We start from the raw sequence: 25793 nt of genomic DNA, 5'->3' as shown, positions 1-25793 counted from the left end.
TTCCTGAGCTCTGCTGCCCTTGATATACTGCCTATATGCCCATCCTTAGAGGGCAAAACACCCTGGTCCTTTACAATCTAGACTCAACCACTTCCCAGCCAGCTTTTCTCCACCACACCCACACAGTCGACACACAGTAGGTATATAAATATTTCTTGAGTGCTGCATGAAATTGTGATTGAAGGGGGAAGGGGTGATGGGTGGGGAATAACGGTTTGGGAAGTACCTTAATTTGGGTAGTCCGGGAAGGCCTCACTGGGGAGGTGATTTTAAAGCTTCCCACGGGATGAAGATAGGATGGAAAAGGATGAAAAGTGCCATGAGAAAGGGTGAGAATATTTCGGAAACAGCATCTATACCAGGCTGACCGAGAAAAAGCTTCTTGTGTTTGGAATAAAACAAAAACAAAAAACCTGGACAAGAAAAAAGTAGTGAAGTTGTCCCACCTGAGCGGCTGGAACGAGGGCGGGGTGGTGGTAGGAGGCAGTCAGAGGGTGGGCAGGGGCAGTCAGAGCCTGGAAAGGCATGGAAAGTGGGTGGGGACCCACCAAAGCATCTGAAGCTGAAGAATCACTTCATCCAACTTCATTCAGAGAGATCCATCTGGGCGCTGGGTATGCAGAACGGATAAAAGGACAAGGGTAGACTATTTTAATGGCCACAAAGAGCAGGTGGCCTGCCTCAAAGGGTGGCTTCATTCAAAATATACTTTGGAGACAGAATTGATAGGATTTGGCTGGTAATTTAGTCATCAGGGATGAGGGAAGAAACAAGGTTTCTGCTTAAGCAGGTGGGTTGTAGCATTTCCTCAAATGGGTTGGAGGAGGAACGGGCTTGCAGGATAAGGATCATGAATTGCCTTTTGGATGTGTGTATTTCGAGGCGTGTGTGAACACCTGAATGGAGACGAGCAGGCAAGTGGACTTCCGAGTCTGAAGTTCATGGGAGAGATGTGGGCGGGCCGTGGCGCTGGAGGAGCTGTCCATGGACCCAGGACAGTATTTAACGTGAAGGGAATGAATTCGATTACCAAGGAGAGAATGTAGAGGGAAAAGAAGGAAGGAGGGCCCTGGGCTGAAGCTTGAAGATGCCGACACTTAGAGGTAGGATAGAGGAGGGGGCGAGAAGGAGAGGACCAGGAGGTGGAGAAAACACAGGAATGGACATGTGGGAGCCAATGTCATCGCCTTTGTGAAGCCACTTCCCACCTCCACCCTGACCACCGGCGAAGCCCCCTTTCTCTCCTCCAGCTCCCCCGTCACTTTATTTACGTTGCTGTACACATCACCTTGGGAGGCGGCTCATGTGGTAACATCCACATTTGGCTCTGTCTCCCCTAATCATTCGTTTGAGCTTCCTGAGGGCCGAAAGGATGTTTCTTCTTTTTTTTTTTTTTTTTGGCCGCACTACGTGGCACGTGGGGTCTTAGTTCCCTGACCAGGGATGGAACCCATGTCCCCTGCATTGGAAGCATGGAATCTTAAACACTGGACGGGTAGGCAAGTCCCAGGAAGGATGTCTTCTTATTCAACCCTGAATCCCCAGTGCCCCACAGACAGCAGAGGGGGCTGTCAATAAATGTCTGGTGAGCGCACGAAATAAAATGAGAATGGCACTGAGATGTGTCCTTTCAGGGGACAGGTTATTCTCCAATTCTTTTCAAAGAGCGTTCTGAGATGATTCCCGGCTTGGATCTCACATGCTCCATCACCTTTATTATTAAATCCAGTTAAAGAAGAAAAAGTATGGGATCAGCCATGACACTCTATTCCTTCTTGCTTAGAAGGTGCGTTGTTTGGAAATGGAAAAGCCAGGGCTGAACTCAAAGTCATAACTCAACCTCCAGCATTCAGATACAATTGTGATCGGTGGTGTTCCAGAGACCGTGAGAAGATGAGTCTGCTGGGTCACAGGGAAACCTCGGTCTCAAGCTTCTTCCCTGTGAATATGTCGTGAGCTGGCACAGACAGCCCGGGCCCACAGCAAAGTTACGAAATGCAAAGGGCTGCATGCAACTCGGCCCTGCTGCTGGAAAAAGCCACTTGATTTCTATGTCAACAGCATTAGCATTGAGTGCAAGGAAAGGCCTGGATGTGGAAGCAAACAGATCTGGATCGAGACTGTGGCCATCTCTCTCTGCCACTGTCTTCACTCCCAGAGAAGTGTGGATGGTGATAGAACGCAGGAGCTTGGGAATGAGGCGGGGATTTGAGACACATGAAAATGGGTGACTCCGAACATGTAAGCATCTTTTCAGACCCTCACCCAACTCCAAGCTCTGAAAACCAAAAGCCTGTTTACAATTCAATTGGCATCCAGGCCCTAACTGACATGAGGCTATTTATAATCTTTATCCCACTTAGTGAGACTGTTTAAATGTTTCTTTGCATAAATATTGATGTATTTTTTTATGTGCTTGCTGCTGCTGCACTGGGAGCATTACATAATAGGATAAATACTCTGCATCTAAAAAATTCTGAGTTCCAACATATCTGGCCCTAGGGATTCAGAAAAGGGATGGTGGACCTGTAATGGATCATGTAAGATGGGTTTCCTCGTCTTTAAAATGGGGTTAAAAATGATGACTGTAAGAGTTGGCATCCATAAAATATTTAGCATTGTGCCTGGCACCATGTAAATGCTCAAAAACTGCTAGTTCTTATTACTGGTATCCATAAAACAGGCTGTTGGGAGGATCCAGTGAAGATAGCACAGTGCCTGGTAGTTAGCAAGAGCTCAAAACATATTCGAGAGAAAAGAATAGGGTTTTGGAATAAGAACATGTTAAACAATAAAGCGCAAACTGATGCAAATTAGGGACTCTATAAAGATTTATCCATCTGTTCTGTGCTGCAGCCTGATTAAGAGCTCCTTGGCAATGCCAGGCGACTTTGATTTTCTTTGATCAAGCCCAGGCCATCCGAAGCTTTATCAACCCCACCTGCTGAGGATCAAACGCAAATTTTCTCCTGGTGTAAGAAACATTAAATGGAGAAACGCACAAGCTCTCATGGCAGAGAACATTGAGAGCCTGATATAAAATCAGACACACCCCCTAATCCCCTCTCCAAATGCAGCTGTTTGATTTTTTAATTTCAGAAATTAGCCTCAGAGGCAACTCTTGAAGCCCATTTCTTTCTGGACTCTATAAATGACTTGAATCTGCTTACTTTTTGCTGTGGCCAAGCATCACTCTTGTTGGAAACTTACAGTTGGAAGCTGTGCAAATGAGCCAATCTCACATCCTTTAGCAAAGCACTGGAAATGGGTGTATACACGCTTCCTGGAATCTGGAACCCAAGTCTCTGGGGACAGAAGGGTTGGCAGGGTGGCCAGCGGGTCTTTTAAAACATTTTTATTTTTCTCTCTGGATAAAATGAGGCATTTGGCAGCCAATGCGACCTAAAAGCCCTTCGCTGATGTGTTTGTCTCTCAGAATTTTCAAAACTGTGTCATTCTGAAGATTCGTGGTTGACTATCTTACCCACCAAGTAGGAAAGTTGGGGTTGCTTCCAAATATCCCATTCAAGGGGTTGAGCACAGAATTAAGACCTACGGAGTACTAACACCCTGCCTTATATGGGCGAGTGTAACTAGCTGAGTCACCTGGACCCCACCCCTCAGAGGATCATGTGAGCCCAGCCAGGCCCAGTCCCACCTGAGCCCTCCCAGCATCTCCCAGGCCCTCTTGTCATGGTGTTTGCGATTTCCCTCTGCATCCATACCACCACCAACACGGGCTGCTCCTGGGCCACTCCCAGAACTCAGCCCCTGCAACGGTTTCCACAGGAAACCGTCCCCACTCCTGGAACAGGTGCAGACTGTGCTAAAAACCTGGGTGCATTTCGCAAGGCAGAGTCACGCTGTAAGCCTGTCGTTCCTCTGCTGTCCTCGCCCCCTCCCCCCGCCTCCTTTTCCACTTCTGTTTGCCTGGAGTGTCAGACGTTTCCATGTGGCCCATAAATTAATTCTTCCACACAGAATGATACACACGCCCACGACTTCAGAGAATCTCATAGTTTCACCCCAACTGATCTAAGTCAAGGTATTCCTTTCAAACAGAATTCCTCTCTGAAAGGAATTCTAGTGGCCCTTGTTTTCTCCATCCCATGTCAGGGGAAAAGGTGAGCATCTCAGCTGAATCACAGAGCACTCAGAAGCCCTGGAAAAGCCATTATCTTGGGAGAGAATGGGAACACCAGCGGCAGAGGAAACCAAACCTTCCTGCAGGCTGAAGAATCTTCCTCTCTGCCCGTGATTCTTCCCCCTGCCCCTGGAACCCACAAGTGTTGCAAACAAAACAAAGCAGCTAAGGGGGTGGGGAGAGGGCTCAGGAGCTGACTGGGTATTAGTCACTCTGCACAAAACTCCTATCTTTAATCTTCCACATCCTCCATTGTAACATTTAGATCCAGCATTCCAGGCAGAAATTAGGCCGGCACTAAGAATGTGCAGCCCTATATGCACAACCCCGGGCAAGTTCTCTGGCTCTGAGCCTCTATTTACACAGACAAAATGGAGCTTCAAACACCCTCCTCTAGGGTTTTTGAAAGCACAAAAGGAGACATGTTTCCACAGCACATTGTGCCTGGTGGTCAGTAAATGCTCCACAAATGGCAGCGGTAACAAGGATGATGCTTTTTTAGGGGAGAGATTCAGAAATGCGTGGCTCTGAGGGCAGAGCTGTGGTTCCCTCTGAGAGGAGTCTTAGCCCTCCAGGGCAGCACCACACAGAAGAGTCAAGTGAGAGCCCTCCACGCCACACTGTGACTGCTGTGACAGTAGCTCGGCTCCCCACCGCCCCCCAGCGCAGGGTCCCGCTGCGCATCGCCTTTGCCCCCATGGCTCGCCATGGGCAGGGAAGGAAGGGGAGGCTCAAACGTCACCCCAGCTCCCACACAGAGCGGCTTTGTGAACCAGGGTCACGGGTTCCTCTGGCCTCAGTCTCCCCATCCTTGAAACAAGTCCTGTGGACTTAACTTTCCATGACAGGCTTTCCTGATTGACCTAGGACCTGGATGAGAAATCAGCCACAGGGCTGGAAGTCCCATTTTAGGAGGACAAGTTCACTCAGGCACATGGAGCTCGTCTTGCTGCAATGGCCCGCGGATTCCTGGAAGTAACGATCACGAGAGAGGATGGCCAACCAACTCATGTTGAGCCCACAGGCCAACTGATCCAGAAGCTTATGAAACCTCTGAGTCAGGACCCCCGGCAAGACTGGGCCTGCTCTCCCACTGGGGTGGAGAGTGGGGAAGGCCCAAATGCTGCCCCGAGGCGAGGCGCTGCTCCTGCCTGGGGGAATCGCTCCAGCCTGGGTGCCTGTCCCAGAGCTGCAGGTGGGGCCTGAATACTGACTGACCCCACCCCCTGCAGACCTACCTGGGTCCCAGTAACAACCTGCCCCAGGTAGGCCTTGCTGAGCTCCCAGAAGCCTCCCACTTTGATCCACAAGAGAAGAAGGTGAACTCGCTGCTGCTCTGCTCCCTGCTCAGGGGTCCCAGTGATCCAGACCTCACAGCCACCTGGTACCCACACCCCCGTCCCGCCATCCAGGATCGAAGAGCTGACTTCTTCAGAGATCTGGCTGGAGCCGCCTGAGCAGGAAACTGCCAAAAGATTCACAGCCGTGGCATCACCGATAACAAGTTGTAAAGCTGAAAGAAACTTCTAAACTCGCAGTTATAAAAAGCAACCATTGACTAACCATGCTAGAGGCAAAACTGATTTGTCTTCCTTTTGTCTCTATTAAAAATGATACTACAAAATCAGCAGACAAAGAGGCGATCCAGGAGTATGCAGCCAAAATATGACAGGTGCATCAGACAGCTGAGTAATACTAATCATTTTTATATTACTTTCACATTTTATTAGGATGTTTTCTGGATTTTGTCCTATGTAGAGTATTTGTCAGTTTTTGTTATTTGTTGGGATGTCTCCTCACATACTAAATAGTTTTCCATAACCATGGGTTTCACATCCACGGATTCAACTAACCACGGATTGAAAATGTTAAAAAACAAAAAATTCCAGAAAGCTCCAAAAAGCAAAACTTGAATTTGCTGCGTACATGCAACTATTTACATAGCATTTACATCATACTCAGTATTGTAAGTGATCTCCAGGTGATTTAAAGTAAACAGGAGGATGTGTGTAGGTTATATGCAAATACTATGCCGTTTTATGTAAGGGACTTGAGTATCTTCAGATTTTGGTATCTGTGAGGTCCTGGAACCAATCCCCTGTGGATACCGAGGGACGACTGCATTCACTTCCACCCTAATATTATATTTGCAACTTTGCATTCTTTTTCTTAAACTGGACCCTGAAAATTGAATAAGCTTCTGGCCCTGCAACACTTGGATGCCCCCCAACTGAACCAGGCCAGGCCCCGGGCTAAATGCTTTACCAGCAATCTCTCAGGTAAGCCTCACAACAACCCTGTGAAGTCACTCTAGTATTATCCTCATTTTACGGTTATGAAAATGGAGGCTCGGAAAGGTGAAGTGACTTGCCCAGTGCCACACAGCATAAAGTGGTGGAGCCAGGATTCAGGTCCAGAGAGTTGGCCTCCAGTGCCCACCCTTTTAACTCTTTTGTTCTCAGTAAACATGCAGGCTTACCCATGGACTAACCACCCATGTCTCTTTGCGACATCCTCTCATTTTGCCTTTCATGATTACCACTTAGCAATTGACCCAAAGCCAGCTAATCATAGGCTAGACTCACTGAGGGGCTAGCTTCTCCTTGGACCAGCTGGTGAGCATTGGCTCAACTCCTCTGCCATTTCCAGGTGCCTCCTGTGTGCCTGGTGTGGGAGCCTTCTACACTCACCCCATCCTGTTCATCCCTCATCCTGGTCAGTGCAGCGGCTTTTAGCTGAGGAAACTGAGCTTCAGCAAAGGCTGAGATCACTGGGCTCACCCACAAGGTGGGTGGTGTGTTTGAAAAGCAGACCCTCTGCCTCCCAGGCCCAGCTCTTGGCAGGGGGCTGGTGCTGGGGTTGAGGAGGGAGAATGCTGCTTTATCCTAAAACCTCTCTAAATTGGTGGGCATTACGGGGAAATGCTCCCTGTTGGAAGAAACATGTTATAATTCGTGGGGGAAAAAAAGTGCATGGAGGGCTGTTTCCAGTTATGTTTTTCATTATAAGGGTCAAAGTAAACACAGACGGAGGAAAATAAGAGACAAGCTTCAGACTAAATATACAACTAGCTGTCGCTCCAGCCATCACAGATGGAATAACCTGTTCTCGGAGGGACGTCTTGTAGTGCCCTTTCTTGAATCCCCTTCAGGAAATCTGAAGCCTGGATCCAGCCAGCTTTTCCTTGCCGCCTGGCCCCGAAATCAGTGTGCAAGAGTTTTTCCAAGAGAAATAAGGGGAGGTAAATGAAGGGTCGGCGCTGCCCTGCATCCACCCGCAACGCAGGTCCTGGGCCCCGAGACTCGCCCTCCTGCCCCCGCCATGGCACTTTGAGTCCTGCACAGAAAACCCCAGGCTGCAGCCACGCCCTGTGAGGTCCTGCCAGGGGCAGCAAACTAACAGGGACTGGACCAGCATCCCGCCAGCACCCACTTCTTGATCCGACGCCGGGGAGAGGAGGACGCTATCTTCTTCTAGAACTACCGAGGGGACCAGCGAGCAGTTAGGGGGAGAGCGGGGTTCCTCCCCCAGGGGCATCCACGCCGCAGCCGGCTCACAAAACCCCCAGTGACCCCGACAAGGCAGAGGTAAATCATTTCAACATGTCACGTACCTCATCATCTGCTTCTCTCCCCCCAGAGTAAAAGGCAAAACAACGAAGTTCTATTGAGCTCCGTTCTGCAGAAGGAGGCCGGGCTGGGAGGAAGGGAAGGTGCTCCGTTCCAACTCCTGTCAAAAGAATAAACAGCTGTTTCAGGAAGAGGGGGGCAGACGGATCCCGCAGCAGCAGTCAGGGCTTTGTTCCTTGCTGGCCCTGGGAAGTGGGCCGTTTATCAGGCCTGTTGACTCAGAGCTGCATGCCAAGGCAGAGACGTTCCTCTCTGGGCCCGGGAACGGCCCGGCCTCCCTCACCAAGCGAAACTACAGGTCCAAACTAGGGCTGGTGTTGCAGGAGGGAAGGCCACCACCCTTGGGAGAGACGTACAGGCCACCTGCGTCACCCGCTCCTGGGCGAAAATGAGAACTGTTCCGAACCCAAACAACCCCAAGTGACAGCTACCAGGAACAGCCGATGGAGGATTAAAAAGGAAGGAAAAAAAATGGAGAGGGGTGCCTGAAGGAGAGAGTCCTCAAGACTCCTGTTAAAATGCTACCTAAACATTCCTCCACATCGAGCCTCTCATCCACATCCTTTAGGCTTCGGAAGTTGTTTTGTTTGAGCGCTATTTTTATAGAATGTTCTGAGATCGCCCGCATTGCAAGCCGAGCTATAAGAACTTTAAAAGGTCACTGAGGCCCAACCCTGCTCTTTGGCTGAATAATGCTTAACCCTTCCCACACCCACCTCCTGCTCCCAAAATAGAACTTCCCAGCTGGAAGGGACCTCACAGCGGTGGATTTTCAAATGTTGAAACAGCAAAAGCTTTAAAAAAGAAAGCACATGAAGTCATTCTCAGAACCCCTATGTGAAACAGAGGACACAGGGAGCTGTGGCTGATGCAGGGAAATGAAGCTTAAAGCCCCCGTACCCATCCCTCCCAGGTGGCCCTGGACACCTCCTTGGGAGTACAGACTGGAAACCCCAGACAGACCAAGGAGATGGGACCAAAACCAGACAGAAAGGGGCCAAGGACTGCCCCCAGCCTCCAAGGGGTGCCTAATCCAGCCTCTTCCTCTTGTTCTCCAGAGGAGATTTCACGGGCCCCTCCTCTGGGGGCATGAGCTAGTCGACCACAATCTTCAGGGTCTGGAAGTCCTGCTTAACTACTTACTTAAATCCTTCCTGCCGGCATCTACTACAGCTAAACCAGCCACATCTTACAACCCAGTTATTCCACCCAGGTCTATACCCCAAAGAAAGTACACATAAGCTCACCCAGAGACACGGACTGGGACATTCACAGTGCACCAAAAACTGGCAACGACCCCAAGGCCCACCATCAGACAGATGGGGTGTGATCGAGCGTGGGAGCCCACGTACATCAGCGAGAAGTAACCAGCTACAGCCCCTGACATCAGCAGGATGAATCTCACACACACTTCTTTCTCACTGAGCGAAAGAAGGCCTGGATGATTCCATTCATTGAGCGTTCAAAAATAGGCAAAACCAACCTGTGGTGCTAGAAGTCAGAGAAGGGGGTGGTAGAGACTGGGAAGGGGCCCCGGGGGAGTTCCATGTTGTTTCCTGAGCCAGGTAGTGGTTACACAGGTGTGTCCACTTTGTGAAAATTCATCACAAATGTGCCTTCTCTGTGTGTATGTTAAGAGCAAAAGTGAACAGAAACCCTCCTGCTGGAACCTGCATTCTCTGGGGCATTCTGTCTTTCCCTGACTCTGGCTCTCAGGACACAGGGTCACGGATAGACCCTGCTTTTTTCCTTCTCTTGGGGTGGACACCCCAATACCGAGTACCACGGAGCACCTCACTATGGGCTCAGGGAAGATCTGTTGCATTAAATGATCCAGGCATCTGTACTGTGGTCAACAGGGAAGGGAAAGATGACAGCATTCGGAGGCTAAGGAGCTGCGCTAAGATAAACTGGTCCCCCAACAAGCAAGCACCGATTACATGGGTCTTCCGTTTCACAGTTTACAAAGCAGCCTCTCTCCTTCATCTCAGTGAATCCGCAGGCTCACCCACCCAGTGCTCAGGGAAGGAGGGAGGCTCTGAGAGCCTCTGTGACTTGCTCGAGGTCACCAGCTGGTGGGTCTCATGCTACCCTTCCTCCTGAGCTGCCCCCGGGGGACACTCTACAGGTTAGTGGAATCAGAAGGTCCAGGTTGGTTAACCACAGCTCGACAGAGCATGCAAACCTGGAAGGCAGAAAATTCAACTTCCAGAGGATCCAACATGAAATTCCTCCTTCCCTGAAGCACAGACTCTCAAAACAAGGGAGCACATACTTGTGGTCAGTTTTTAATTGAGAGGCGGGGAACTGGAGCAAGGGAGCCTCAGGCCATGCTGTTCTGCTGATCAAAGGAGGCCAGAGGCTGTCCAGGTTAAGAGCCTGGCATCCCAGCCAGGCTGACTAATCTCATCACTCGATGGTCACCAAGGTCCCTTCCAGCCCTAACAGTCCACGGGCCTGTCAGATGACAGCCAGCGTTCAGCGCCTGTCCGTCTGCCACCCCCGAGTTAGAGGATCGCACAGCCTCAGAGCTGCAGCCAAGGTAGCTGTAGCCCAGGTGTGGAGGTGCCCTGGCTTCACATCCCAGACCCCTTCCGGCCGGAATCACGAAGGATCAGATTCCCACCCTGCTTACCTCCGTGGAAGTGTGGGGATTAAGTGTTCTTGGCACAGAATGCTACAGACACAGGAGTTTCAGGCTGCCACTGTTTGCTGAATCCTGAATGTGTTCAGGGCAATTATAAAAGACATTCTCGCTGATGCTCGTGAGTGACGGAGCAATTTGGTTGGTTTCCTCTTCTCTGTGTTGGGGATAATCATAATCCCCACCTCTCAGGGTAGGCAAGGAGCTTAGAGCACGGTGGTTCTGAATTTGGACTCTGGGCCCAGGCTGCCTGGGTTTGAGTCCTGGCTCTGCCCCGTATGCTGTGCAATCCTGGGCAATTTACTTAACTTCTCTGTGTCTCTGTTTCTACAGCTATAAAATGGGGATAATAGTACTTGTATGGTAGCTGGCACACGGTAAGGGTATAGAGATACATATTAGCCATTATTGCAAGAATTAAGGAGATACTCCTTGAAAAGTGCTTGAGGTTCTCAATCACTGATAGTCTCTAGTGTTCAATTAATCCAAGGTTGCTGTTCCCTCGGTTTTACCTTGGTGTATGAAATAAAAATTTTGATCATGTATTCCTCCAGGTTGGGGAAACGTGGGGAAGGAGAGGTTCCGGCCAGTGTTTCCATTACCATTAAGTATTGCCACACACCTGTGAGCATAAGTGCTGAAATGATCTTGGCGAAAGCCCAAGCAGTAAATAACTGCACTCAGGAGAGTTTGCACCTCTAAGTCTATTTCCTTGAGAAGAGCTGGAAAAATGAAATCATGATGACTCTTTCCAAGCAACACATAGCAAACCTTCTTGAGATGTGCCTCCATCCCACCTAACTCCAGGATAGACTCCACCAAAGCCATGCTGGAGCGCTCCCCTTGCTTCCACAAGCTTCCGTCCTGAGCCTCAGCCACACCCCTTGTACCAGGAAGTCCCTCCCTGGGGCTAACCTTGGTTCTTCATGCTGTAGGTCAGACTCTTTCTGGAGAAGGAAGATGCTGGCTTTGTTGACAGCTTGGAAGGTATGAGGAGCTCCCACCAAGCAGCAAGGACTGGGTTCTGATGACAGCCTGGGCTTGAGCCCCCAATACAGGTGGCTGGATTTCCCCAATCGAGGAGTCTCCCCTCCCCCTCTACCCTCCCCTGGTTCCTCTCACCGCTTCCTCAGGCTGATGGCCCCAGATGGAGGTGAAGAAGAGGCACCTGGTTGTTCTTATCACAATTGGGCGGTGGGTGCCCGGGGGTGCCCTCGACTCCCCTAGAATTCTCACCCTTCCCTGAATGGAGAGAGGCTTGAAGCCAGTAGGCCAGTGCCCTGCCTCAGAGCAGAACTGCTTCCTGAACAGGTGAGAAGCTCAGCGTCCCTCAAGGTCACAATCATGCCCTGTTTAGAGCCCACTGCTGTCTACAACGACCCATATACTTTTACACAACCCTAGGAGGGTAAGTAGGGTGAAGAGTACAGTCCCAAGTTATAAGGAAGGGAACTGAAGATAAAGTAAGAACCTTACAGAAGTGTATGGTCTGAGTCATTAACCCTGGAATGGAAGACAAGTTTAGGGTTTTTCCATGATTCTATCCCACCTTAACCTCTTATACCCCCGATGGTGGTGAAGCCAGACCAAACTGGGGATGCTAATGGATGTAGAAGAAGGCAGGGGCTGTGAACCAAATGCCACTGGAACCCAAGCGCTATTGGGGGGCGGGGGGTGCTTGTCTTCCATCTTGGTCACTTCTGGGTTTTCCCAGTACCTGGAACAGTACCTGGCATCTGTTAGATGCTCAATAGATATATGTTGAATGAATGCTGAGTGAAAGCCAGGAGCCAGGTGGGCAGCAGAATTGTGTGAATTTGACCAGGTATAATCCAATAGGGAGTGATGGAGTCTGTGGTAAACTGGGGAACTTCTGCCCAAATCAGATCGAAATCAGATTTTAAAAAGAGACAAAAAGAAATTGGGAATTCCCTGGTGGTCCAATGGTTAGAACTCTGCGCTTCCACTACAGGGGGCCTGTGTTCAATCCCTGGTCGGGGAACTAAGATCCCGCAAGCTGCCCAGTGCGGCCAAAAATAAAAAAATAATAATAATAAGAGAAAAATAACTGCACCTAAACAGCACTTCTCTGATTACGGAATGTGACATATTGGCCACAGATGACTCCTTTTTTAAGGGAAATCGTTTTGTACCAGAAACTAAAAGTACTATTTGAACCCCTGCTCCGTTATCACCAGCCTGTGTGATGCAGGCATGTCCAGTTCCCTTCTCTGTGCCTCTGTTTTCTCATCTGTGGAGTGGAGGGTCCCTCCCAATTCCACTCTGCCCTGCCTGAGCCTGAATCTGGGGGTGCAGCTGTGAATCGGGCTCCTATAAAAATCTGACCAGGGGCATCTCAGAAGCCTTCATGGAGGAGGTGATGTGACTGGACCTTTTCAGGTGGGCTTCTCCTGCCTCCCAGGGACCTGGCACGTCTGTCTGCACCGGCCCTCACCCCTCTCTTCCTTCTCACTAAAGACAGGCTGGCAGGCAGCCCCGCCCTTCAGGATTTGTAAATCCTCTTCTGCTCAGGCCGGGTCCCCTCAGGAGGTCCTGTGGGGTCATCTTATGAACCAACCAGCTTTGGCTTTTGGAGGCAGGGGCCAGGATGCCACAGAACCTCCAAGGCACTCAGGAGCCCCACTGAACCCTCCCAAAGGAGGCCCCAAACACACCGGTGAAAGAAAAGAGGAAATGGGGCACAATTCTGGCCCCAAAACAGAGAAACTCAGCCAAGCAAAGAGAGGGGAAACCAGCTTTTTGAGAGGGGGGACTCCGAGTCTGGCAGAGCCACAGAGAACTTCCTCCCACCCTGGCTCACTGCAAGGCCGGGGTGCGGACTCCAGCAACCGAGCAGATACGGAGGATAGGCAGGCCTGCCCCGCTCAGCCCAGCCCAGCCCAGCCCCAGAAGCATTTCTTTCCAAAGAGCCTGTGGAAGGGGGTGGATTGCAGTGAAGAAAATGTTTTAAAAATTGAAGTCAAGACTAACAATACAACCAGATAAAAGAAAGCCCAAGAAAGTGCTTTCTAAATCCAATGACCTGCTTCCACAGGCCATGTGGCTCCAGGCACATTCTTTTCCCCATCTGGGCCTTACACCCCATGTGGGCGCTGACCAAGCTGAAGCAGAACTTTCCCAGGATCCCTATGGCTCCTTGGCGGGGACCCACATGGGCTCGGTGGCTGTGAAGGGCCTGTTCTCACTTGCTCTGCAAACCTGGCTGATGAATGTGCAGCTTTCAGAGCTCACCGCCACCTCCTCCGAGATCTGCTTCCCGGCGGGAGCTGATTCTCTCTCCCAAATTCCCGCTGCCCTTGTGCTGCCTGCTTGGAGCACAGGTTGCTGAGCAAGTGTCCATCTCGCCCTCCATGTGCAAGCTCTCAAGGGCAGCAGGGAGCTCGGCTTTAACTCCAGGTCCCTGGTGGTCCTCACACAGGGTCCAGTACAGAGGCGGTCCTGAGGATCGGTGGACGGATGGACAGATGGATGGTATATTGGCTTGCTAGGGTTTCCGTAAGAAAGTACCACAAACTGGGTGGCTTAACACAACAGAAGTTGATTCTCTCACAATTCTGGAGGCCAGAAGTCCAAAGTCAAGGTGTTGGCAGAGCTGGTTCCTTCTGAAGGTCATGAGAGAGAACCCATCACGCCTCTCTCCTAGCTTCTGGTGGTTGCCAGCACCCTTTGGCGCGTTCCTTGTGACAGCATAACCCAACGCTCTCTACATCATCACACAGTGTTCATGTGTGTCTGTGTCCAAGTTTCCCTCTTCTTATAAGGACACCAGTCACTGGATTGGAGCCCACCCAAATCCAGTATGACCTCATCTTAGCTTGAGTCATCTGCAAAGAATCTATTTCCAAAAAAACTCATATTCATAGGCACTGGGAGTTAGGACTTGAACACATCTTTTTGGTAGATAAAATTCTACCCACTAGAGACAGTTATCCAAATAGCTATTGGTTGGGAGCCTGTAAACACTCGCAGAACCACCTGCGTATAATTACAGAGTCGAACGCAAAAGGTTGGAGGTGGGTGGGGAAGTGGAGGTGGTCTTGAGAGAGAGGAAAGTGGATGGAATCCTTAGAGCATCTCTATTTGATCAGGATTATAGGAAGAGGAGAAATGCCTCCCTGAGACAGGCTCTGTGGGATGCCCAGTAGAGATGCTGCAGGTCAGCCAATATTCAGCTCTGGGCAACATAGAGATGTGAGTGGATAAGATCACCCTAGGAGGGGAAGGATGTGAAAGAAGAGGGGGCCCCCGGGGCAGCTGGCATCAAAAACCCATGGAAGCCTGGAGCCGGGTACCAGATTGCAGTGTCGAGGAAAGAACCTCAGGCGAGGAAGTGACGTCAGCTGAGTGCAAGGACCTCTTGCCAGCAACTTGCCTTGGGAAGGGTTGGAGAGAGGGTCCAGTTAGAGAAGCCATGGAGAAAAAGGGAAATACTCCTGAGTACACTGCTGACGATGGGAAACTCCTGATGAGACAGAGCCATGGAGAGGAGGGTTTGAAGGTTCAGAGGAGGGAAAGGACAGGTGCTGAAGAGCATCCCTTCAGGGAGGATGGGGGTGGGGATGCCACCAAGACAGGCAGAAGGTGCTTCCCCTTGTGCAAAACGTGAGGAGACAGGGGACTTCCCTGGTGGTGCAGTGGTTAAGAATCCGCCTGCCAATGCAGGGGACACGGGTTCGAGCCCTGGTCCGGGAAGATCCCACATGCCGCAGAGCAACTAAGCCCGTGCACCACAACTACTGAGCCTGCGCTCTAGAGCCCACGAGCCACAACTACTGAAGCTCGCGCGCCTAGAGCCCGTGCTCTGCAACAAGAGAAGCCACCGCAAGAAGCCCGCGCACCACAACGAAGAGTAGCCCCCGCTCGCCGCAACTAGAGAAAGCCCGCGCGCAGCAACGAAGACCCAACGCGGCCAAAAATAAAAATTAATTAATTAATTAATGACTTTAAAAAAGTGAGAAGACGGGATGGGTGAGTTGGTAACGCGGGGGGATAAAGTGGGAAGTTGACAAGCTCCAATCCAGAGCAGCTGAAGTGGGGTTGGGGGAGGGGGACAGAGAAGCTGCAGGGCTGTGCAGAATCCTGTCACCCCGCGCCTTGTACCTGAGGAATCTGCATTTCCTCCTGAAGGTGCTGGGGAATCTCTAAGCAAAGAGAGTTACATGATTCGCTCTTTAGAAGAATTCCTTGGCTGCAGGGTGAGGGTGGGTGGGAGAAGTTAAATCTCCAGCCAGGGGGCCCAGCCAGGAGGCTGCTGGCCAATGTCCAGGGGAAAGAGTAGAGACCTGACACCACGGGGTGAGCTGGAAGACAAGAAAGAAGTGGCATCTTGAGATCTTGGGTTACAGGAACTAAATTCTCTTTCAAAATTTGCTTCACTGTCACCTTCTTGGAGAGACTGTCCCGGATTTAAAATTACTTTCGTTTTGTATCAAAGTGTGGATCAAACAACCAGCAGCACCAGCATCACTTGGGAGCTTGTTAGAAATGCGGAGCCTCAGGCCCACCCAGCCCTAATGAATCAGGATGCCCAGGGTGTGGCCCAGGAATCTGTCTGCAAGAGGCCTGCCGGTGATCTGGAAACCGAGCTGGTTCCCAGGTTTCTGGTGGAAGTAGGAGAGTGGATGGTTGACTGAAAAATAAAGTGGAGGGGTTGGGAGGAGGGGAGGCTGGTGAGTTCTGTTCTAGAAGCGTTGAGTTTGAAGAACCTGCAGAAGCCAGCTCAGTAATGTTGTCCTAGACAGAGAGCCTGGGCAGAGCCCGATTTGGGAGCTGCCAGCGTCAGGCAAGAGCGGGCAGGTCTGCTGTGCGCCGAGGGAGGGGAGCATGGAGAACAGAGCAGGGCATCCTTAACGGACACCGCCCTGAAACCTGAGGGGCAGAGCAGAGAGGCAGGAGGAGAGCCAGGCTCAAAAGTTGTCAACAATGCTGGAAGTGAGAGAGTGGCATGGACATATACACTACCAAATGCAAAACAGATAGCTAGTGGGAAGCAGCCGCATGGCACAGGGAGATCAGCTCGGTGCTTTGTGACCACGTAGGGGGTGGGATAGGGAGGGTGGGAGGGAGACACGAGAGGGAGGTGATGTGGGGATGTACGTATATGTATAGCTGATTCACTTTGTTATACAGCGGAAACTAACACACCATTGTAAAGCAATTATGCTCCAATAAAGATGTTAAAAAAAAAAAAAGAATGCTGAGATTAGCCCCATCTGAATTCTCAGCTCAACTCCACCGCCGACACTCCTCTGGCTGCCTCTGGCCTCACTTGCCCCCGGAAGAGGGAAGGCTGTGGAGGGAGGGTCGTGTTCCCCGGGCAAGGGTGCTGCTGCCTGAGAATCCCAAGGAGTGGGATTGCCAGGCAAACGAGGGGTGGCAACAGACAGAGGTCCTGTCCCCCGCTGTGCCTCCAACTCTGAGCAACTCGCTGTGTGTGCCTCGCTGTTTCCCACCCCCCTCCCCAATCAGATGAAAAGGTGGGGCTGGTGTCTCAGACTCTGCATGGCATGCCAGCTCTGGGGGCTCACGGCACCCCTCACGCCCAGCCACGGGCTCTCAGCGAATAACCCCCACAGAGGAGCAGTTGGTGCGTTCAGAGCATGTGATGCGGCTCCAGAAACCAGAGTCAGAGAGGAGATCACAGCCTTTGGGTGGAGGGAGGGCACTCTGGGGAGGGAGCCGGGAGCCCGAGCCAACAGGCGTGCTGAATCCAAAGCTCTACCTGGTTCCCATCAGAACAGCTGAGCAGTCAAGGTCTAAAGAAGACTCCTTCCCCCTCAGCCAAAATAGGAGGCCCTGGAACCAGCAAGGGGCCGTTTCATGTGGGAAGAAGTGAAAGTTTTCAGGGACCCCTGCCTGTTTCCTGTTCTCCCTCCTAGAAGGAGATCCCCCCTCTCAAGGGGCCAGCTCCCAGTCACAGCCTGTTGCCCCCGTTTGCTCCCCTGGCTGGCCGACAGCACAGTCTTCCAGGTGACATGAGCAGTGGCATAAACAAGTCACTCTCATCCAAAGGAGTTCAAGTCCCTCAGGCTTTTACGCCAGTGGTAATCTGTCAGCTCTCCTCTCCCGCTGTCCTGCTAGCCCAACCTCCCTCCTAAAGGTGGTCACACCATTTACAGCATCCATGGCGGACAGCCTCTGCCTGAAGCCTTCTACTGAGGGGGAACTCACCACCCACCCGAGTAGTCTGGTTCATCTCTGGACTTTTCTGATTGTAAGACACATCTTTTCAGTGTGGAACTGAGCTCTGCTTCCCAGAATGTTATTATCAATAATAAGGACTGCCTTTCATTTACATACACCATCTCATTTAATCCTTTCTACAATCACTAATGAGCCCTCCATTCCCCAGACAGGGAATCTGAGGCTCCGAGGTTGAGTCACACAGACCAGCAGACAGCAGAACCAGTAAGTTCTACCTGTCCGTGTAGCCTTACCTTTCCCATTCACCCTAACGGCTCCTCAGAGATAGGACCCCTGACTCTTTCCTCTCCAAGCAAAACATCATCTTCCCTGGCACACTTCAGGAAAGCCGTGCCCACAAGCATTTATTCCATCAGTAAACACTTGGAGGACATTTACTCAGTCCTGGGACTGTTGGGACTGGGGTGGGCACAGAATGAATCACATCCACTGCCTGCGCTTGTCAAGCCCAAGTCTGGTGAGAGGGACATGTGTGCCCACAAATGCCAAGTGCTCTCTGCGGACCTCGGCTACTGCCATTGTGTTAACCAGGCTGGGGCTGGCACAGAGCCAGGGCTGCATAGGTGTCCCCTGGCGGAAGTCACTGCTCCTCTCTACCCCTTGTCTTGTTCTTCTGTTTTGTTTTACCATCCTCCTGTTTTTGACATCTGGGCTTTGCCTTTTCACAGCAACCCTTCCTGGTGTGGGTAGTTTCTCAGAGCCTGTAAAATCAAGGTGCTTTCCCTAGGACAGTTCTGATTTATGCTTGTCGTGGATCAGTTTTCAGGTCAATGTTTTAGTGCCCCCTTTCACTCTCAAAGGTGTGTAGGTCTGGGGGATAAATCATAGGGTCACGCTATGTAAAAACTGTTCAATAAAATAAAGAGGGTTCAATGAAGTCCCCTCGGACCCTCTAGGATGCAGAGCTTGTGTTTACTATCAACCGGTGCCTTAGGATACCCGCTTCAGCAGCCAGACTCTTTTCTGAGGCCGCTTGTGGTACAAGAGGTGGTACAAGCCCAGTCCCTCCAGACGCATTTCTGCCCCCACCCCCAACTTGTCCCCCTTAGCGCCTGCAGCTGGGATCATCTCAGCTCACCCTGCTTCCCCTGTGTAGGCTAGGAGGTATTAAGAGTCTAAGAATTTACTGAAAAATCCTGAGGTTGTTTTTGTCTCGGGCTTCTTTTTTTTCCCCTCCACTAGATATTTTTCTTGTAATAAGTTGAGCGTAAAAGGCCTTCCAAGAAATAATCTCTAATGATGACATTCTAGGAACCTAAAGTGGGAAGCTAAAAAAAAAACAACAACAGCTACAAAACCAAAAAACAACCTCTTAATGGAGCCCACAATGGAGATGACTTTTTCTCTGCCTGTTCTTGGGATGAGCCAGGCCTGAGTTCAAATTCCAGCCCCGCTCCCTACTTTCTTGCTGTGTGGCCCTGGAAATGTCACTTCACATTCTGAGCCTTGGTTTACTCACCTGTAAAATAGGGATAATAATTCCTTACTCCTTGAGTTGTTAAAAGGATGAACAGTAACATCTGTAAAGTTCCTGGTACCTCATAGGTACTTAGGAAAAGGCAACTTGTATTATTATCACTGGTTCCTAAGAGACAAGCACTGTCCCCGCCTCATCATAGCAGCAGGAGGCCGTACAGCACAGAGGTTAGAGCCTGCACTTGAGTGAGCCCAGCCTGGGCATTGACTAAGTGTGTGGCCTTGGGTGAGTCACTTGACCTCCTGGGACTTGATTTCTCTCCTCTGTAAAATGAGAATAACAATGTCCCTCTTAGACCATCTTAAATGAGATAGTGCACATCAAGCGCTTGGCATAAGGCCTGATGTTGGAGCAAGTGCCCAATAGACGGTAGCTACTCAATTCCTAATGATGATTATTCCAGAACTCTCCACCTCACAGGCTCCAGCACCACCTGCTCTGTGTCAAACAAGGACTTGTCCTCATGTCCTAAAAACAACCAGCTCTTCCTTTGCACGGGGCATTTAGGAGGCCTCCCGCTTGCTGGAGCCTCTGACACAGCCCGTGAGGCAGGGTGGGTCCCTGCATACAGAGGGAGGCTGGTGACTTGCCCAAGGTGGGAAGCTGGGTTTGGGTAGAGCCCAGAATTTCTTCAACCTCCTCCTGTCCCCAAGGAAGTCTGCAAATCACTGACTCAGAGTTGAAGGGAATGATGTGTTCGTTTGTTCATTCGTTCATTAAGCAAATACTTATTTAATGTCAACATTGGCACCTACCAAGTGCTAGGCACTGCCCAGGCTGCTAGGTCGACAAGGATTAGCCAATACGGCCTCCCTCGCACGGAGCTCGGTGTAGTGGGAAGTGGAGCCCAGAATCCAACTCTCATGCCACCACATACATCCTGCAACCGAGGTGAGTGTCCTGTGACAGCAATGAGTCACCCCCTTACTCCAGGCTCCACGGACTTCTGGCGGACTCAGAGAGCAATCTCACCTGCCTCTTCGCCCATGTGGCTGCAGGAACACCCCCGCCACCCAGGGTCACTCTCCTTTCAAGCCTGGCCTCAGTCTTCTGAGCTGCTTCATTTTATAGATGAGAAAACTGAGGCACCAAGGCAGGGAAATAACTTATCCAGGGCCACTCAGCAATGAAGTGAGGAGGCTGGGGCTAGTACCCAGGTGTCCGGCATCTCTCCAGGACGAGGACGAGAAGCCTCTTAACTACAGCATAGGAAATCAAGAACTCAGGGAAGGGGCTGAGGGCTGCAGTCAGTAGTCTTCTCCCAGAGTTTCCTTATTTATGCCCAAGAAAATCCCAAAAGCCTCTGCCAGGGATGGCCATGTCTCTGTCCTTCCCTCTCCCTTCTACCCTCACTGCTCTTGAATGATTTTGGATGCCACGATGGGACACAGAAATGCAACTGGGAAAAGGTGAGCTTCATAGGGAAAAGGTGAGCATCATGTGTGGACTGGAGACAAGTGAGGCATCCAATTCAGAAAGAACATCCCTCTCATAAACATCAAATAGCTCAGAAACGGAGGGAGAACGCCTAAATATGTGCCACACTTACAAAACGTCATATGGGTCTGTGATGAAGAATGTGGTTTGCGAACCCCAGTTCAATACCATTGCCTCTGCCTTCCCTGTGCGTTTAGCACCTGGAGCTCCCAGCAGGTATCACCTGCCCTCTTCAGGGCTGCTGCCTTCTTCACTGAGCTTCTGCTTTTTATTCCCCCAGAGAGGCTGGCAGCTGCATGTGCCTTTTTGTTCTGCTTAGCACTTGGGGCTAAGAAGTGCCTTTGGGGTTTTTCCTCTCTGGGTGTGGTTTCCTAGCACTCACAAAGTACAGCCTACAGCCCACTCTGTCTGTGCCACCCGCCTGGTTATCTCAGCTTGCAGAGTTGACTTAGCACACTAAGCAAAGAAAGGAGTAGCCCACCTGGGGTACTGGTTAATGCTGTTCTACTAAATATTTCCTGCTCTCCACCTTCATGGTAGGCTTTCATTTCCTCGTCCCCTTGTGATTGAGTAGGGCCATGTGACTAGTCCGATCAATAAGATGTGAGATGGCCCAAGCATTTAATTGCCAGTGGAAGACCCTCTAGGGCTCTCTTTCTCAGTGCCATGAAGTACATTCAAGGAGGTAACTGCTCCATCAGCCTGATTCCTTGAATGAGGAACACAGCCCCCAGCTGACCCAAGATGCTCATATTAACTAGAGTAAGAAATAAACCTTTAGGGAATTCCCTGGTGGTCCAGTGGTTAGAACTCTGTGCTCTCACTGCTGAGGGTCCAGGTTCAATCTCTGGTTGGGGAACTAAGATCCCACAAGCTGGGAGGCACAGCCAAAAAAAAAAAAAGACAAACCACCTTTATGGGTTTGGCCCCTAAGAGTCAAGGGTTGTTTGTTACTGCAGCACACCGTACTCCATCCTTACTGATACACTGCCCATCTCACACAGAGTAGGATATTCTCTAGATAATAGTCTGCCCTCTTCCCTATAAAAATCTTTACCCTCCTCTTCAATGAGAGCCTTGCATAAACAAAGGAAAATGAAGTGGAGGCAAGAGCGTCTCTCCAGTGTCCTGTAGAAATTTTTTCCTCCTTAGGTTTCAAAGATGGGTGAAGATTCAGCTCCATTTGAAAGGAATGAGAAGGAAGTTCAGCGTGTTGTCTTCTGTGGCTTCCCTTTCCTATGAGACAGGACGCTAGGTCACTCATGAAAACGTCTTGCAGGCTTGCCACGTGACAGCCACCCAGGTTAGGAGCAGATGCCTTGGGCACTGGGAGAGAACACTGACCAGGAATGAGGACATAGGGTGCCAAGCAGCTCTGCAACCCTGCTGGGGTTGTAACCGAGCCAGCCACACCAGCCCAAGGACAGTGGCAGGGATGGCAACTGGCTGAATTCCTCCCCAGTTAGGGACTGTCTGGCCGGGGTGGGCAGCGGTGAGGGTGGCTAGAAAGACAAGGAGGGGATGTGGTTCAAGGAAATGAAGGATGTGTGATTTAACTGGCTGATCATGGGAGGGAAGGAGGTGGCGCTCACAGCATCCCTGTAGATTCTACTGGTATTCCCATTTTACAGGGAGGGAAACCAAGGCTCAGAAAGGTGATATCTCTTGCTCAAGCTAAGGATCAGAGCCAGAACTAATCCAAGCCTGGCTGACACAAAAGCTTAGCCGCCACCCAGCACTCTTTCAGCCGGAAGACATTTCACTCCCTCTGAGCTCCCCTTAGCCCCTTGTCAGGCTTCTTTTCTGCACCTTTACGTCTACCTTTAATTACTTACATATAATTATATATATCTCAGTCCAGACTGTGAGTTCCTGAAGAGCAGGAATCTGTACCTTATATAATAATAATAATAACAACAGCAACAAAGCAGGAACAGCAGCATATGCTACTATTTCTTGAATGCTGAGCTGGGTTCTAAGCACTTTACACTCATTATTCAATTCTCACTAAGCTCTCTGAGAGATAGGTACTGGAATCATCCCCATTTTACAGATGAGGAAGCACCTCAGTTTGGTTGAGCTGAAATTCAATCCCTAATATTAATATTGGGTTGGCCAAAAAGTTCGTACGGGTTTTCCGTAAGATGGTATGGAAAAACTTTTTGGCCAACCCAATATTTTAATAACTATAGTTCAATTTGAGTCTTTCTCTCTCTAATCCTATTCATTTTATTTTTCACATTTAAAACCTTCCCAGAAGGAGTCTATAGGCTCCCCCAGATGCCAAAGGAGTCCATAAAGGAGCACGATAAAGGTTAAGAACCCCTGCAGAGGCAGATGCCAGGATTCCAGAGGCTGAGTTCTGTCCCGCATTGTCCCATAGAACCCAGAGTTCCTGGCTGGGATGGGGTAAGAGACCCTATACCATCTTCATGCAACAGTGGGGAGTGAATAGAAGTTACTTTATCCCATCCCCACAGCATAAATACATAAATAACCTAACTACTTTGATTTCAGCAGTGTGAGCCCGTGTACAACATTCATCATAATAAACAAAGCACCTGTTTCCCCAATTTAAAAAAAACTATTTTTAGCATCCCACGTGCTAATTAGAAAAGCATCAGTTGTTGATCACAAATTAGGACAACAGGAGGGCTTGTAGCAGCCAGCTCTGGATAGAATGCTGGCTGGCTCCGCCCCCAGACAGTCCCTATTAGGTTTGCTTTCTTAGCTTCTGAGCACTGGCTTGGTCCAAGCAGCACTCACATAATTTCCCATGTTGTATATGTTGAAGTTTTATATTTTATAAAACTTTTTGAAACTAGAATTTACTGAATTCCAGGCATCCAAACATGTACACTGAATCATAAGCAAGGCAGAGCTCTCTGGATTTCCGAAAACCAGGGCTATTATGGGAGTCAGGGATAAGGTAGTTCATGGGGCCAGTGCTCAGTGCTGAGCCTCAGGACACCCGGGTGGCAGTCTGGCACTGCCCCAATGGGATGTATGACCTTCCATAAATTGCAGGCTCTATCTGGGCCTCGGTTTTCTTATCCTCCAAATATGGGGCTGTACTAGATCCAAGTCCAGCCAATAAACAATAACAAAGCACCCACTCTGTGCTTGGTACTGTGGGGAATGCAGAGATTATACAAACTCCCTAAGGAGCTGACATTCTAGTCAGGGAGCCAGGCCTGGAAGCAATTAGCTATTATGCACGACAGAAAGATATAAGTGTGAGTGGCTGAGTGGGGATGGAAGCCCCGTGTTGTGTTCTGGGGCCACAGAGGAAGGACTAAGCCATGGTGTACGGGCTGTGTGGCAAGGCTTCAAAGAGGAAAAGGCTACGTTTGAAGTGGGCCTCAGAGGGTGAGTAGGAGTCTGGTGGGTGGGGAAGGGCACTTGGGTCGAAGAGCCAGCATCTGCAAATGCAGGGGCTGGAAGGCGAAGACCCCCAATGGAGCCCAGTGTGGACTGTGGAGCTGGGTTTCCAGTCCTGGTCTCTCCATACATCTACTGCTTTGGAGTCTGGAAGGAAGAGCCCTGGGAACCTGTATTTTTAACAAGCTCCCCAAGTGATACTGACATGCATGCAGCAGGTGTTAAGGGTTGAGAAAAAATATGAATGAATGAAATGAATGAATGAATGAATTAAAAAATGAACTTGACCTCAGCCAAGTCCCTTCCTCTCTCCAGATGCCTACCCTTTGTTAAAATAAAGGTGCTGGATCAGCCTGGTGGTTTTCAAACTGTGTTCCAAAAAAACCCCAGAATCTCCCAGAGTCCCTCAGAGACACAGAGAGGAGCTGGAAAGGCTGAGAGAACAGCACTCTGAGCCCCAGCCACCCTTCTCTAGATCATCTCTCCTTTTATCTCTTTGCTGTTTTGTTTGCAGTAAAGGTTCCTTGGCTTCAAAGAACTTTTAAAACCACTGAATTGGATGATCCCCAAGAATCCCCAAGGCGAAATTTAAAAAGTTCTTGAGGGCAGCAACTTATCTTTGGTGACTATTTCTTGAACAAGTACGAACAGAACATAAGGCTGTTTATCAGAAGCAAGTTATTTATTTTATCATTATATTTTAAAATCTTTTGCTGTGGCCCAGAAATCAATGAGTGGAGAAAAAGGAAATGTGGTATAACAACACAGTGGAATATTATGCAACCTTCAGAAAACGTCGTTGAGGAATAGTTGATACAATGGAAAATGAAGTGAGAAAATCAGATACAAAATTGCACAGAGACTATGATTTACACTACGGATCTTATACATCAGAATTACTGGACATGTAGGGCAGTTCCTCAAAAAATTAAACACAGAGTTACCATATGACTCAGCAGTCCTACTTCTGGTTATATACCAAAAGAACTGAAAGCAGGGACTCAAAGAGATACCCGTACACCGATGTTCAAGCAGCATTATTCACAATAGCCAAAAGGATGGAAACGACTCAGATGTCCATCCATGAGTGAATGGATAAACAAATGTGGTCTAGACACACAGTGGAATGTTATTTGGCCTTAAAAAGGGATGAAATTCTGACACACGCTTCAACATGGACAAAACTTGAAAACATTATGCTAAGTGAAATAAGCCAGACACAAAAGGACAAATATTCTATGATTTTACTTAGATGAGGTACCTAGAGTAGTTGAATTCATAGAGACAGAAAGTAGAATAGCAGTTACCAGGGGCTGCAAGGAGTGGGAATTGGGAAATTATTTGCTTAATTGGTTTGAGATGATGGAAAAGTTCTGGAGATGGACACTGGTGATGGTTGTCCAACTTGTAAATGTACTCAGTGCTACTGAATTGTACACTCAAAAAGTGTTAAAATGGTTTATGTTCTATTTTACCACAAAAACAAAACCTAGCTTCACGTGGTAAAAGCGGTGAATTCTGTGCAATGAGATTGTGGCAAAGTGATTACTTTATTCTTTCCACTTCTCTGCATTTTTCAAATGTTCTACAATGAGAATACGTTACTTTTAAAACCAGACAAAAAGAGGGGACTTCCCTGGCAGTCCAGTGGTTAAGACTCCACGCTTCCACTGCAGAGGGGACGGGTTCGATCCCTGGCGGAACACTGCCCGGGGAACTAAGATCCTGCATGCCGAGCGGTGAGGCCCCCCATAAAAAAACCAAAAACAAAAAAAACAAAGCCAGATGAAGAGCGATTTAATTAAATAAAACTAGTGGTTCTCTGGTACTTTCCCAAGATGCATTGCTGTCTTTTAT

The 25793-nt window shown here is 49.6% G+C and overlaps 1 protein-coding gene across 8 annotated transcripts in view; it reads right to left on the bottom strand.

Moving 5' to 3' along the window:
• GGTA1 (glycoprotein alpha-galactosyltransferase 1 (inactive)) overlaps window positions 1–25793 on the bottom strand; it is a 64856-nt gene that overhangs the window by 22757 nt on the left and 16306 nt on the right. For 2 of the 8 annotated variants that reach the window (XM_082467873.1, XM_082467874.1), the window contains exons 1-2: window positions 7758–7873; window positions 447–610 (exon numbers count right to left, since the gene is read on the bottom strand). The exons of 2 other annotated variants lie outside the window; for them this stretch is intronic. In XM_082467873.1, coding sequence (XP_082323999.1) covers window positions 447–527 — 81 coding nt within the window. In that variant the 5' untranslated portion in view covers window positions 528–610; window positions 7758–7873. Of the gene's footprint in view, window positions 1–446; window positions 611–7757; window positions 7874–25793 lie in introns of those variants that run through there. 4 more of the 8 variants (XM_082467875.1, XM_082467876.1, XM_082467871.1 and 1 more) reach the window with 2 other exon arrangements.

The sequence above is a fragment of the Balaenoptera physalus genome, assembly GCF_965194825.1.
Source record: "Balaenoptera physalus genome assembly, chromosome: 7".
NCBI lineage: Eukaryota > Metazoa > Chordata > Mammalia > Artiodactyla > Balaenopteridae > Balaenoptera > Balaenoptera physalus.
This window is presented reverse-complemented; position numbering and strand designations above follow the sequence as displayed.